This window comes from Mustela erminea, chromosome 2 (genome assembly GCF_009829155.1).
Source record: "Mustela erminea isolate mMusErm1 chromosome 2, mMusErm1.Pri, whole genome shotgun sequence".
NCBI classification, from domain to species: Eukaryota; Metazoa; Chordata; class Mammalia; order Carnivora; family Mustelidae; genus Mustela; species Mustela erminea.
Window position 1 is genome coordinate 26,036,792 of NC_045615.1, and position 14,840 is coordinate 26,051,631.

The 14,840-nt window shown below is 45.9% G+C and overlaps 1 protein-coding gene across 3 annotated transcripts in view; it reads right to left on the reverse strand.

Annotated features, from left to right (window-relative positions):
• TMEM154 (transmembrane protein 154) overlaps nucleotides 1-14,840 on the reverse strand; it is a 42,737-nt gene that overhangs the window by 12,886 nt on the left and 15,011 nt on the right. For 2 of the 3 annotated variants that reach the window (XM_032332526.1, XM_032332527.1), the window contains exons 3-6: nucleotides 8,325-8,585; nucleotides 8,192-8,230; nucleotides 2,487-2,514; nucleotides 1,070-1,155 (exon numbers count right to left, since the gene is read on the reverse strand). In XM_032332526.1, coding sequence (XP_032188417.1) covers nucleotides 1,070-1,155; nucleotides 2,487-2,514; nucleotides 8,192-8,230; nucleotides 8,325-8,585 — 414 coding nt within the window. Of the gene's footprint in view, nucleotides 1-1,069; nucleotides 1,156-2,486; nucleotides 2,515-5,748; nucleotides 6,519-8,191; nucleotides 8,231-8,324; nucleotides 8,586-14,840 lie in introns of those variants that run through there. The other variant, XM_032332528.1, reaches the window with a different exon arrangement.

The window sequence follows — 14,840 nt, forward strand, 5'->3', positions numbered from 1 at the left end:
ACTATTGTTGAACCTGATAGATCCCAGGGTATTTTTTAAAGATGAGTGCTAAAAATACGAATGCTATGGTAAAATAAATCATGGATTTATTCATTTAATCGGAGCATTAAAAATAATTTATTGATTGGGGGCGCCTGGGTGGCTCAGTCGTTAAGTGTCTGCCTTCCGTTCAGGTCATGATCTCAGGGTCTTGGGATCGGTCCAGTGTCGGGCTCCCTGCTCAGTAGGAAGCCTCCTTCTCCCTCTCCCATTCCCCCTGCTTGTGTTTCCGCTCTCGCTGTGTCTCTGTCTGTCAAATAAATACATAAATAATCCTTAAATTTAAAAAAAAATTATTAACTTTCTAAAGGAAATTTAAAGAAGAAAGAACAGCTACCATCATTTTTAAATTCAGATATTAATTTAAGGAAATGTAAGGAACACATACAATTACTGCCAGATATCAACTGGGAAATAAGTTAAGGAGAATATTTGTAATACCACTATATTAGCGTTGTCCCATAGAACTTGCTTCAGTGATGGAAATGTTCTAGATTTACGCTGTATAATATAGTAGTTACAAGCCACAAGTGGCTAGTGCACACTCAAAACATGGCTAGAGTGATGGAAGAACAAAATTTTTAACTTTCTTTTATTTTTTAAAATTTTAATTTAAATGGTCATATACAGCTGGCATCTGTTGTACTGGACAGCACTGATCTATGTAAACTATATGTGGTAAACTTTTATAACCATATGCAGATTAAAACCATAGATGTCTAAATTCTACAGTCAGATGCTGACTTTTTCCAGATAATTAGGACCTGGAGAGTTCCTCTCTTGAAAAATAAAAAAAATACCATTTTCTTCTTTAAAGAGGTCATTTGAAAAGCTCCACAAAAATAAAAACAAATGGCACCAAGTGAGGCCGTCTTTAAGGATGGTCAGCCCCAGGTTCATGATCTGCTTGTTCCAGATCTAACGTGGATTGGGCTCACACCGTCACACTCCAGGATTTATGGGTATTTCCAAAACCCCGCAGCCTTCTCAGAGCAGAGAAGACAGAAAAAGCAACTTTAGGTGACCGTACCATTTTTATTCACGCTGCTCATCCACTTGTCAAGCTCTTCCATCTCGATTTCCATAACAGAGGGTGTGTCCTCCTCAAAAATGGGGCTACAGGGAAGCAAAAACCGTGTTGAAACCCAAAGAAGCATGGTGTGAGCCTTTCCTTTTGGGAGAGCCTGGAACGTTGTGTGGGGAAAGGTGACCTTGACCTCATGAGTGACACTCCGGGGCAGATGGGGGGAGGGCGGGGTTTGCTCTCGTCGCCGTACCAAACTCTGGAAGGAGGAAAGGCTACAACTAAAACAAACCTTCCTCTATCACCGATCCAAAGACGGAGGGCACAGAGGGAGCTCAAAGGGAGCCCAGGAGACTCTGACCGCCCCCTAGAAGGTACAAACTTGTGCCAGCCTTCCACTACGACGAGCCTCAGGGGAGTCACCCTGTTGAGCACTTTTGCCTTGCTTAATTTCACTTCCCTTTCTTTGAGGTTTCTGATCTGTGCCCCAGGTCAAGGGGCCACTGTGAACAGGCTGTTTTCCTCACCTCTCCTTTCAATTCCCAGGCTTTTCTGTCATGGAGAAATAGAGCCCTTGCTTTCAGAAACCCACCGGCCTCACTTACCAGGGCTCAGAGTCCACCATTATGGGAAAGAAGACCCTGTTAATGTAAATGGTATTGGGGAGGAGGACCACCGGCTCTGAACCGCAGCATGGGCGTGACACCATGTGGAGGAAGTGAGCAAAGTGTCTAAAGAAGCCGGGTTGCTGGCCAGGGAAGCGGGGGCGGGGCGGGCAGAGGAGCGGGGCGGGGGCAGGCAGCGGGGGCGGGGGTGGTGACAGGGTCCCAGAACACTCTTCTAGTGGAATCTTGCTCTCTCTCTCCCTCTCCTCCTTACCCTCTTTCTCCCCTTTCCCTCTCTCTGTCTCTCACTCTGTCCTCCCATTCCCTGCGCCATTCCTCCGTCCTCTCCCTCACCACCTCCACCATTCCCCTCTCCCTCCAACCCAGTGTGGTTCTGCCACACGAACTTTAGGCTTCTACCAGTGCTCTCCTCCTTTAATGCCAGGGAACCTATCTTTCCTGGTGATAAAATGTTTAACCAGAATAAACGAACCAATATCCTTGAAATACACCCAGAATCAGAGTATTGAACTACAATGCCTTTGGAACTGTTAGCAGTCAAAAGAGATATTTTTTTCTGAAGAGGACCTTGTTCTTTGCCCAGATTCCTGAATTGGGGTTGGAGGACTAGTGTGCATCCGCCTCCCCTAGTAGGCTGCTCAGGGCCCTCTCCTGGAGTCCAGGAAACAAGAGCCCCTCAAGGGTCCCTCAAGGGTGTCAGAACAAAAACTCCTAAAAAGGCAGGGGGCTCTCTAATCTGCTCCTCTTCCTGACATCCCTGTCCTCACGGAGCTGGGTCACAGGCAATGAGGACTTACACTTTGATGTTTTCACTTCCCAGTTCACCTAAAGAGAAGAAAATACAAAGGTCATGTTAGTTTTCCCTGTCCGTAACAACTTTCTATTTCAACCACAGCTGAAAACTCCTTTACGAAGATAAGAGATGACTTCAAATGGCATTTTTAAGGGAGCAATAGTGAGCCTGAGTCAGACATGCGCCATATTGAAACGAGGTCCTCATCCATATAAAATCTGTGTGTTTGTTTTTTTAAGATAAGACGGTCCTCTGAGAGTGTTGACCTCAAATCAGAAGTTTATCCCTTTTTATTTTTTTAATCCATATAAAGAAGAAAACAGCGTGAGGGAAGGCATGTAGGAATGAGACAAGAAGGATGGCTCCTTGGCCCCTTGTCCCAAAAGGTCCCATTCAAAACATCACTGTTGGGGCGCCTGGGTGGCTCAGCAGGCTAAAGCCTCTGCCTTTCACTCAGGTCATGATCCTGGGGTCCTGGGTTCGAGGCCCACACTGGGCTCTCTGCTCGGCGGGGAGTCTGCCTCTCCCTCTCCCTCTGCCTGCCTCTCTGCCTACTTGTGATCTCTCCTCTGCCAATTAAGTAAATAAAATCTTTAAAAAAAAATCACTGTTGCATCTCTGCTTGTGACACATCAAGCCCAACCCTGTGACTGTGCCTTTATCCTGGAGCAGGCTATGGTAACCTCTGTCAAGGGCTCTCCTCGAACTCTGCTCTCACCCCTGTGGCTTGCTTGGCTGGAGTCTTCACTCCCCTTCTGGTCTCAGTTTATACTGTCTCCTCAAGGAGCACCCTATATCTGAAGGAGGGCCCACCATCCTGTTGTTCCCCAGCCCAGCACCTTTCTTACTCCTTTATAGCATTTGACCCAATTTGTCACTGATCAACTCATCGGCTTAATTTTGTGTCTCTCTGGCTAAAACATAGCTCCAGAAGGACAGAGATCATGCCGGTCTTGTTCGCCCTGATGTCCCCTCACCTTCCATCCAGCTAACACAGTAGCCAGCAAACACCTGGTAAATGGGTATTGAATAAATGAGAAGGTCTTAATATGGATGGTCCAACGCAGATTAAATTCATGTCCAATGCTTCAGACTTCTATAATGTTGTAAAAGTGCAGCTTTGAGCAAACCAGCTTTGTGTTGCTGTGGGCGACGTGAGAACCGGGTAACAGGACATCAAATGCCCATCGGGCTCCACATGAACGTGCAGCAAGAAGCAGACCCCGGGGGCCCCAGTTCCAGCTCTGTTTTGCTTGGCAGGGAAACGGATGCTTCCAGAGAAACGAGGCAGTGATGACACGTGACTGGAGAGCATAGGCCCCCAGCACCTTCTATGATGTGAAACCATTGAGAAGCAAGCCACTTTGCAGAGGTCCCCCGAACAGTCAGATGCTCCCGATCCTCAAAAGTCAGGGGTCTCTTTTTGCCAGGCCTGCAGAAACGCAGATCCCCTTCGAGGAAATGCAGCCAGCAGGCACCTGGAACCAAGCTCCTGGAAGCCGGGAGCCGGTGTCATTTCCTGGGGGTTGGCAAGCTTCCATGGTGTTGCTGATCCAGGAAAGCTAGGCACAGATGGAAGTTTCGTGCCATGACTGCCTACCTTCCAGGGCCTCTGGGTTATGCCTTTCTGGCCCTGGTAGGAACCGGAAGCTCTCTGCAGATGCCTGATCCTCAGACACTTGGACTGGGGAGAGGGGAGTATATGCATCTTGCATTTTTTATGTATTTTTAAAATCTCAAATTGACATGCTATTTCCTTAAGAGATTTTACTGCACAATCGAGCCTCTCCTATAGGTGACCTATAGGATCCCTCTGTTGTGTCACTTCCCCCCTTTCCCTCCCCTCCTTTCCTGCTTAGTAACAAGCCCAACCCCCAAACATACACTAATTTCTCAGAGAGCAAGTGGCCCCACAGCCCCACCATAGAAGGCAGGGGTTTATCTTTATAATTTGAGCGCCTGCAGGCTTTGTGGCAAGCGAAAGCCAACCCTGCATGCAGACGACAGAAAAGTTAAAAAACCCATTACAAAAGTGCTCCAGACGCACCAAACACGAGGCTCCTGTAATCAGTATTCAAACAGAGCAGAGAGCCTTCTGTGGCCTCATCTCCCCTGCTCTGAGACCATTACCCCTGGCCCAGCCGCCATGGCAACAGAAAAACATCTGGGAGAGCTCACAGGCACCGAGCATTAAGCCAGGAGGGAGACCAATTACATGTCCCCAGCAATCAGGCGCTGCCCGCACCACTCCACCTGGCCTCTATGTCTTTATTAATAGCCATGTACTCCCTTTGCAACCGGAGGGCAAATGCACCTCTTACACAACCTCCATCTGCTCTTAATTCCGTCTTTCCTCCTACAGTTCTTCCATTCCATACCCTCCTTCCCACTTTGTCCTCCCCCTCCAGTTCCCAGTTACTCCCACTTAGCCACCCGTGCCCCACAGTCAATCACTCTCTTCTGTGCACCTCTGGTGGTGGGATTGCTGGGCTGGCAGGGCAGTGGGGGCTTCGCAGTGGGGGCCAGAGCCCCATAGGAGACTGGCTTGCGTAAGCTTTTTTCCCACTCAGAACCCTCAGCAAGAGAGAGAGTGTCTTTGTGGAGATGTACTGAGCCGTGCCAGGTGCCAAGGCATCACAGCCTGCCTCAAGTGAGGCTTTCCTGCCAGCTGTTTTCCCTGCGGCTCTGGTAGAGACACAACCCATGGAGACCCTTAATAAGTGTTAAATAAGAACAACTGCAAATGTAACTCCTGGAGGTCTAGGAAGGACAGTAGAACAGAGTTACTGCCCAGCACTTTCCTTCTCCTGGACTTGAAATGGACAAGCCCAAAGGAAGAATATGATTGCCGGTCGGAAGAAGGGTTCTTGCTACAGGTGTTGGCCGGGTCCTCCCCTGTCATCAAATGTACAGGCTTACTTCCTGGTGATGAAGAACACACCAGGCTCTATTCACATGGGGGAGGGTGGGGAACAAATGTGTCTATTTCTAACTTGCTGAGGGGACATCATCCATGCTCTCCCACAAAACATTGTTTTAGATGTTTTCCAAGCAAAAGGCTGGTCTGACCCAGTGTGACAGTTTTATTTCTACTGGAAAAAAAAAATATTTAAATCAGATTTTGTTAATTTGAACCGTCTCCTTTTATCTATTTTTTAGAGAGCTGGGGAGGGGGTGCAGAGGGAGAGGGAGAGAGAATCTTAAGCAGGTGCCCTGTTGAACATGGAGCCTGACGTGGGGCTCGATCTCAGAACCCTAATAGCATGACCTGAGCCAAAAATCAAGAATCCGACATTTAACCAACTTCTCCACCCAGGCTCCTCTCTCTTTTAATTGACTTGCATTATAACATTAAATATGGACTTCAGCAGACATGAGTGATCAACTTTCCAGCATTTAGTTTGTTTGAAGAGATACCCGTGTGTTAAGCAGTGAACCATCCATATCTATAGTAAAGGAAATATTCAAACAAAGCTCTCTCTATCAAAACTTGTGATAAGCAATTGTTTTGAAAACCTAAGATGTCTGTGTTGTTTCTCTTAAAGTGAGGTATATTTAAAACAAAAAGAAAGTGCCAATTTGTATCAAGAGTAAGTTTCAAGTTTTTCTTTATCTCTGGGAATAGGTAGATGCTCTTCTAAAAAAAAAGAAAGAAAAAGTGCTAACACAGTTTCATGAACTCGCTCTTTCAACCACAATTATCGGGCCGCTGATATATGTGGTGGGCTACACACTGTGTCAGGTAGAAGGGGCAGTACTCATAAGCAGCAGCAGCTACACAACATGCCAGCTACTCTTTTTCCTAAGTGGTTTACATAGATGAATCTATTTACTTCTCACGACGGCTCTGTAAGCCCAGTGTTGGATTTGCCCATTTCACAGATGAGGAAATTGAATCAGAGAAGTCATAGGGCTAGGGAAAAAAGCCACCCAGGCAGTGTGGTTCCAGAGTCCACACTCTAACCTCCAAACCACACCATTAAACAAGATAAACAAGGCAAGTCCTTGGTTCTTTTGGTCCTAAAGAGAACAAAACCTAGTAAGAGAGACCAAAAAAAAAAAAAAAAAGACAAGTCACCAACTTATGCCAACATAAATACCATGCACCGTAAGTGAGACCATAGTCTGTAAGAGCCGAGAAGAGGCCATGATTCATTCATTTTGCCCAGGGAGTTATTACTCAAGGCTTCACAAAAACTTCAGAACTGGGCATGGAAGAAGAAGGTGGCAGGTTGCCAAGCAGACAAGAAGGAAACCCCAAACAGGAGAGTAGTGTCAACCAGTCATGTAAGAAAACATCATGAGCTTGTAAGCCAGGCTCGGGGAGCAGCAAATACTTGGTAGTGTGGCTCCAGTACAAGGTGCATGAGCCCTCTGAGAAGGAGGCCAGTTCTTGATGGCAAATGGCTTTTGAACTTGGAGATGCTCACGGTGAAGTTCCATGAAAAATCCCTTTCTGTATTTAGAGCCTGAAAGCATGCATATTTGAACGGACACCCCCATCCTGCCCCCCAAGCCCCATGACATCGTTAGATAAGACGGGCTACTGGTCTACGGTTTAGGCAGGAAGTTCTCACTGTCCCTGAGGTTAAAAAAATGGGGTTCAGACAGCTCTGTTTGCTTTATCTTTTTCTTTAGCTTACAAAGGAGCTCCCATTGACCACTGTTACTAGGTCACCCTGAAATTTCAAGCAGTGGAGAAACACGTGTTTTTTCGACTCCCTTGGAATCTATGATATTGGCTCTTGCCAAGAAAGCTAACACACATCAGTGCTCCTTCCCTAGTTTGCATTTACCATACCTGCTGGTATAATGGAAAATGACCATTTATAGCTCCTGCCAAGAGCTTAAAGGCTCTGCCGGTCAAGGACAGTGAGCCAGTCCCGCAGGCCAAGGGCACGATCTCAAAGCCAGAGGTGTCCTGTTAGTGAGTGTGAGGAATATTGAGTGAGTTTTGTATATACATATCAATATGTAGCTCATTAGCGATGTTCTCATTCTTGAGTGATTTTTGGAATAACCAAAGGCTTCAACTTTAAGTCATTTTTACCAGTAGAAGCCAAAAGTACTCAAGTCTGCTCTGGACTTGGAAAACCCTGACACCTAGTATTTGTTGCTCTTTGATTTGGAATTGAATACACACAGAGGGATCTCTGACCTAGGGAATTCTCCATCAGATTGGTTTCAGAATGATACTGGTAATCTTCCTCCTACTAGGAATCTCATACGAAAGTCAGCATAGCTTTAATGAGAATAAGAACCATGCTTACTCGGGTCTTTTCATAATCAGATTGGAATGGGGCATGGAGAAGAAAACAGTATCTTCAACAGAAATATACAGAATATATCGTATATTATACACAGAATCCTCTTCCGGTGGAGATGAGCCCAGGGTATCAACCTTCCCTGCCCCAATCCCAAGCCGACCCACTGCTTCGCCATTTTGAATGTTTCCTCCAATTTAGGGAAAGCTGCATGGACCTCTTGGCCAATATTAGATAAGGGCCTCTTCTGGATTAGGTACAGAGATGACAGCTGTGTGTTTTAAATCCCAATTTAGGCCAAAGCCATTCCCTTTTTGAAAAATAAGGGAATAGTCATCATTTACTCTTTCATGTAGTCCTGGCTGTTCAACTTGAAAACCTCTCCCTTCTTTTACCTCCCCCACTCCCCACTCCCCACTCCAGACAGCATTAGGATCCTACTCACATGTCTGTAAGGCACTCTGAGATCCTCGGCTAGAAGTTTCTGTGTAGAAGAAGCAAAAAAATATTTTGTTTTACAGATGGTTTGTTAACACGTGAAGCAATTGTCCAGAAATGGGAACATACAAAATATTTACCTTGTTTGGCTTTTTTTCTTTTATAGCGTATTACAAGGATTATCACTGATAAAAATAGGAGGGCAAATAAAACCAGTGGGATCAACACCATTAATACAAATTCTAACTGATTCTCATCCTCGTCAAAGTCGCTGAAACTTGAATTTGCAGTGAGTGCTCCTGTGGTCACTGTATCAAATGTATTTTGTATATTAAAATCTTCATGTCTTCTTTCCTCTTCCAGGGACATATCTGCTGACTGTTCTACTTCCTCAAAAAAATCTGTAGGGACACACACAAAATTGAGATTGCCATGGAGACAAAGCTACTATGTCATGTTTTCAATGATTTTTAAATACATCCTACATGCATCCCGTGGTAAACTTGGTCCCCTGCCTTTGATTTTCCAGTTCAGTGTGACTGAGTATCGATTAAACGTAAATGGAGCTCGGGCTGGGAGTATATTGAACATGGGATCAGAGTCTGGAGAGAAACCTTCCACAAAATGCAGTCAGGTTAGCCCTGACCAGGTACGTTAGACAAGCTTGCGCAAAGGGCATTGAGAAGCTTTGTTGTGTCAAGGCTGATACTCCAGAACATCTCCTATAGGGGATCATGCTATTTCAATAACATTTCTGGGTAAACCTAAATTCGTATCTACTAGAAGTGAACTACTTTCCTTGCAACACTTGTGTATAAAGGAACGCACACTGTCCCAATTTTCTTTGAAGATTTTATTTATTCATTTATTTATCTATTTAGGGAAGCCTGGGTGGCTCAGTGGGTTAAAGCCTCTGCCCTTGGCTCGGGTCGTGATCCCAGGTTCCTGGGATCAAGCCCCATAATCGGGCTCTCCGCTCAGCAGGGAGCCTGCATCCTCCTCTCTCTGCCTGCCTCCTCTCTGCCTACTTGTGATCTCCGTCTGTCAAATAAATAAATAAAATCTTAAAAATAAAAATCTCTTATTTATCTATTTATTTGACAGAGTGTGATTGTGTGTGCTCTTGCGTGAGGAAGGGCAGGATCTGAGGAGGAGGGATGGAAGGAGAGACAGAATCTGAAGCAGACCCCCCACTGAGCACAGAGCCCAATATGGGGCTCGATCCCACGACCCTGAGATCATGACCTGAGCCCAAACCAAGAGTCCAAGTCTCTGACACTTAACTGACTGAGCCATCCAGGTATTCCAGACTGTCCTAATTTTTAATAAAAGGTTACCTATCAGTGTGGAAGAATTCTTAGAAACTGGGGTGACTGATTGGGTTTCAGTGTCAGTTCCCACATAGTGCAGAGTACTGAGTCTCTCTAGGATTATCTGACAGAAATTTTCCTGGGTTCTAAATAAAAACATAGCGTGTACTTCGTTTGTAAGGCGACGTTCTCAGGAGGAACTTCCCCTAGGGACTGAGGAAACTACACCAATATTTAAATGTATTTCATAAAAAGCATTTTCAGAACTTTCCCCATTAAGAAACTTTAAGCAAGTTTATTCTGTTTGAATTTCCGATTGTGTGGAAAGCCATCCTGGGGTTCATCCCAGGGCTGGGAAGGACTATGAGCCTGACGATTATCTAACAAATCTCCCCTCACCTTGGCTATGTAGTGATCACAGTAAGGTAAGCAGAAGGTATTTATCCTATCATAGCATAGCATAGCTTATCCTTCATATGGGGCCCGCCAAGGAAGAGAGCATATGAGTTCGGGCCATAGAAAACTAATCCAATAAGGTGATGGATGGGAAAATTCTTTCTAAAGAGCAAGGTGCTGTGCAAATAGAAAAGTCAGTTGCTACAAGCCAAGCTTTCTACTCAGAGGTCAGGAGCCCTGCAGAACGTCGGAGCAGGTCCCTGCAGGGTCCATGTCACTCCTGTCTATCTGTGCGACTCAGTGACGATGGATTCCTCTGATTTTATTTATAAAAACATTTTTTTGATCATAGTCTAATTTTTTGTTGTTGTTGTTGTTATACAGACCAATGTCTCAGTTTCCTCCAAGAGCAGACAATCCACTTGAAAAATCTCATTGGTAAATGCCACCCAAAACCATCAGAATCAATCACAAACTGCAGAAACCAGTGTCCCTCACGTGTTTCTGCCAAAAGCAGGATTTTAAAAAAATGTCTACTATTTATTGACCTCTGTCTGGGGTAAGTGGCTTTGTCTATATATATGTTTTTGAAACAAGGTAATAAGTTAATAATAATAACCTATGTGAAGAGCTTTGATTCATCATGTATCACCCTGAACCAGGAAAAGATGTTTGTCCTTTATTAGAAGACAGAACAATCTCTTCATTAGAGTCACCTTGTTTGCAGAGCTATTGGAACCAAATAGCATGCTTCACTGATAATCCAACCAGAGATGACTAGACATTTATGGGACATTGCGGGGGGAGAGGAGCAGCACCTTTGCAGGTGCAGTTGGTGGTACTGACCCTGTTTCTTTCTTTTTTTTTTTTTTCCTCAAAGATTTTATTTATTTGACACAGAGAGAGAGAGAGAGATCACAAGTAGGCAGAGAGGCAGGCGGGGGCGGGGGGAGAAGGCTCCCCATTGAGCAGAGAGCCGATGCAGGGCTCGGATCATGACCCGAGTCAAAGGCAGAGGCCTTAACCCACTGAGCCACCCAGGCGCCCCCTGACCCTGTTTCTTCAGGTCAGTGCTCATGGACCTTCCTCGAATCCCCAGACTTGCCTTTTATCTCATTCCCTTACTTCTACTACAGCTGAGGCTGCCGCCACTAGGTCAGGCTAACCTTCCTAGAGAACTGACCAAGACAAGTCCTGTGCTCTGTCTTTTACGCAGATTATCTCATTTGCCCTTACCATTTTTCCAGATGGAAACTGGGGCAAAGAGGTTACACGGCTTACCCATAGTCACAGAGCAATCATGGAGGAGGGTTTGAACCCAAGAGGGCCAGTTGCAGAACCCGAGCATTAAATCTCACATAGTATTTTCCTTCCGATAAGATAGGAATATGATGATTACCAGTCATCAAGTGGTGAACAAGAGAGGGAACCCCCTGTCCTTGCTCCTCTGCCTATAAGGAGGTGGCTTCCTGTCATGAAAGGGAAGGGTGAGGGGATGGGTCCCAGAAACCTTGGTTCTGCAGGAGGACTCCTCCTCAGCCCGGATGCACTGTGGGCAAAGCTGCCCAGAACAGCAAGATGAGCTTGGCACCTCTCCAAGGAAGTCTTTTTTTTTTTTTTTAAGTTTTATTTATTTTATTTATTTTATTTATTTATTTTATTTATTTTAAGTTTTATTTATTTTATTTTATTTATTTTATTTATAAATAAAATTTATTTATTTTAGAGAGAGAGAGAGAGAGAGAGCAGGTACGGGAGGCAGAGCAGAGGGAGAGGGAGAGACAATCTTAAGCAGACTCCCTGCTGAGCACAGAGCACAATGCAGGGCTCGATCCCACGACCCTGAGATCATGACCTGAGCCAAAACCAAGAGCTGGACGCTCAACCATCCACCCCTCCAAGGAAGGCTTTGAGTCACCACTTGACCCTTGCCCCAGAAGAAGAGAAAATAAGGAAGGAAATACGGTAGCTGGAATAACGAGGGCATTTGGATAATCAGGAATGAAAGAGAAATGGTACAACCAGATGGTCCCAGGTGGCACATTCATTTTTCAGTATAAGGAGCAGTGCTGGTCACAGGTGGCCTTTACTGACAATTGGCAGTGAAAAGAGCTGGCATTTCTCTCCTCATATCCCTCTCATATACACCCTAACATACATTTTCCACATGAAGCCTCATTTACTCTCTCAGAATCTCTAGTGACTACCTAAATAAATAAGAACCAAGGGATCAGTCTCGCTCCCTATTTTATTTTTCTTTACCTTACAAGCCTTCATCTCCAGATGCTTCTATGAGAACCTTCCTCCCAGCTCTCTCTGCCCCATCCAACACCATCATAGCCAAAAATAATAAATAATGGCAACTGGCATTAATCCGATGCTTTGTATGCTAGGAACTAGCTAGGATAACAGGCACTGCCTAATTTCATCTTCATGACAAATTTATTGTGCACATTTTACAGATGAAGAAACTGAGTCTCGAATGTCTTGCCCTGGGTTACAACCCTGACATTTATAAGTTCTGCTACATGTGGTTTGAAAACCGCATTCCCTAGAGCATAGGTGCCAAAGGACAGTGAAGTTTCCAGTCACAGCTCTCTCACTTCGAAGTAGTGGGAATTTGAATGAATTCTTCACCTCTGTGGCCTACTGTCCTAGTTTGTACAACTAAGGGGTGATCCCCAAAGCCCCATCTACTTCCACATTTCCACACATATAGTGTTTATCTTGTTTTTAATTAGAATTTTTAAAAATTATTAGACACATGGTACTTAGACATGGTACTTGTACATGGTACAAGTACTTAGACATGGTACTTAGGCACATGGTACTAAGGTCAAAAAGGAAATGTCACTACACCACGTCCCCTAGTTACTCCTGTTTCTTCCCCAGAGGTGGCCATTATTTCTTTTGCCTTCCAGAGAAACTCCCTGCCTATGTATCATTTCCTGTTTTTGTTTTTGTTTTTGTTTTTAACACAAAAGGTAACAAGTCTACATATGTTCTACCCTTTGCTTTTTTTTTTACTTAAAAACTGGTTTTCAAGATTATTTCCTGTCTCTATACAGGGAGTTGTTTTTCCCCCGATTATCTGGTTGTATCATAACCTATTCCTATTCACAGAAATTTAGGTTGTTTCTTTTGCATTCTCAGAGATGTCACAATAAATACCCCTGTACATCCTTCAGTTGGCACTTGTGCCTGTACAATGTGTATTGTTTTAGAAGATTTTATTTATTTGTCAGAGAAAGAGAGAGACCAAAAGCAGGGGGAGCAGCAGGCAGAGGGAGAAGCAGTCTTCCCACTGAGCAAGGAGCCCAATGCAGGACTAGATCCCAGGACCCTGGGATCATGACCTGAGCCAAATGCAAATGCTTAACCAACTGAGCCACCCAGGCACCCCTGTACTGTCCATATTCCGTCTCAAGCGTAGAGAGAGGAGGTTGGGTGCCGTGGGGAGAGGAGACAGCGCCAAACTACTCTTAGAGGTCTGCCCTCATAACTTCTCCGAGATAGCTCCAGCCCAGGCCTCACACCATGAGGACTGGCAGAAAGTTAAGTTAGGAAAATACTGGGTGTGCAGAGTGTCTGATGAGAAAGGAGGGGCAGAAGTTGACCAAGAGTGGGGATCAGTCCCAAGAGTTCATGCCAGGAGCATTATATGTCATTAACAGGGGAGCTGGGAAATCAGGGTAGGCCATTGAATCAGGTCAATGACCAAGCATGGGTGACCTGGGTAAGAGTTCAGAAGAAAACCAGGGATGGACAAACCCAAGGTGGGAACTGCAGAGGAGCCAGGGATCACAAGACAAGGCAGGGGAGTCCAGACGGCAGCTCAGAGGATGTTTCTCGGGAGCATTATGGAGGCTGTCCTGTGGCTCATGGGGTAACAGCAACTCTTAACCCAATGGACACAGGGCCCCCTAAAGCCACACTACCTCGAACATGCCTTGGACCCCAGCCTTTTCTAAGCAACCCTCGCTGAGGCCCATAACTGTCAAGAGTGATTTCCTGTAGGAACCATCCTATGCTGCTGGGATAACCAACCTAAGGGGTCCAGCACTCTTATGGGAAAACCCAGAACTCTCCTTCAGGAAGCGAGTCTGGGGCTTCCGTGTGAAGCAGAACATTCAGGGCCGTGTCTTGTGTGATGCGTGGACTTTGTGGACATCTCCGTGGCATCGTGGCAGGCAGGATGCCGACCGACAGGGCCTGCGAAAGCCCCTCTTGGCTTCAACCTTCCCTTTCTTAAAGGCCAGAAAAGGAGGACCCTTTCCTGCCTACCCCAGCGTGTTCCCCCAAAGAGCAAAGGGAATCACAGACATGAAAATGCAGCTAAGGCTAACCCAGAGGGCCCCACACTCCTGCCAGGTGCTGCTGGATTTGCTACTTCCTTTATGGTCCGCCCCTTCTCCCTCCCCCCTCTCTAGACTCACTGGTTTCTCTGCTGCTCCCCAGGGGACGAATCTGTCCGCAATAACGGCTTCATTCTTTTGTCGTTGTTGTGTCTGCTTACCTAAATTTGGACATATTTCGGGGTAAAATATGTATGGCCCGGGGGCTAAAACTGAGAAAGCTGCAGAAACGGAGAGGGTCCCGCCTGTGAGCGAAAAGGGAGAGGCGTTAGGCTGCAAAAGCACAGAAGAGAAGAAGGAAGAGCAAGGACAGTATGGGGCAAGCAGACCCGCTGTGTGAGGGACACCCGACGGGACCTGGGCCCGCAAGTGACCTGCCCAGGGAATCCGTGTGGGGCGGCGAGGGCTCCAGGCCACCATGGAAGCTCTGTCTTCAAGGGGTCCCCAGGCACACCCTCCCGCCCCCACCCTGCACTCTCCCTTTCACCCTCTCTCTCCCTCCCCTCAGGTCCCGCCAAATCTCTATATCTCTGGTGTTGGCATGGGAATGAGGAAAGCGCTCCACTTGGCTTTTAATCCTCAAATCCTAAAATTA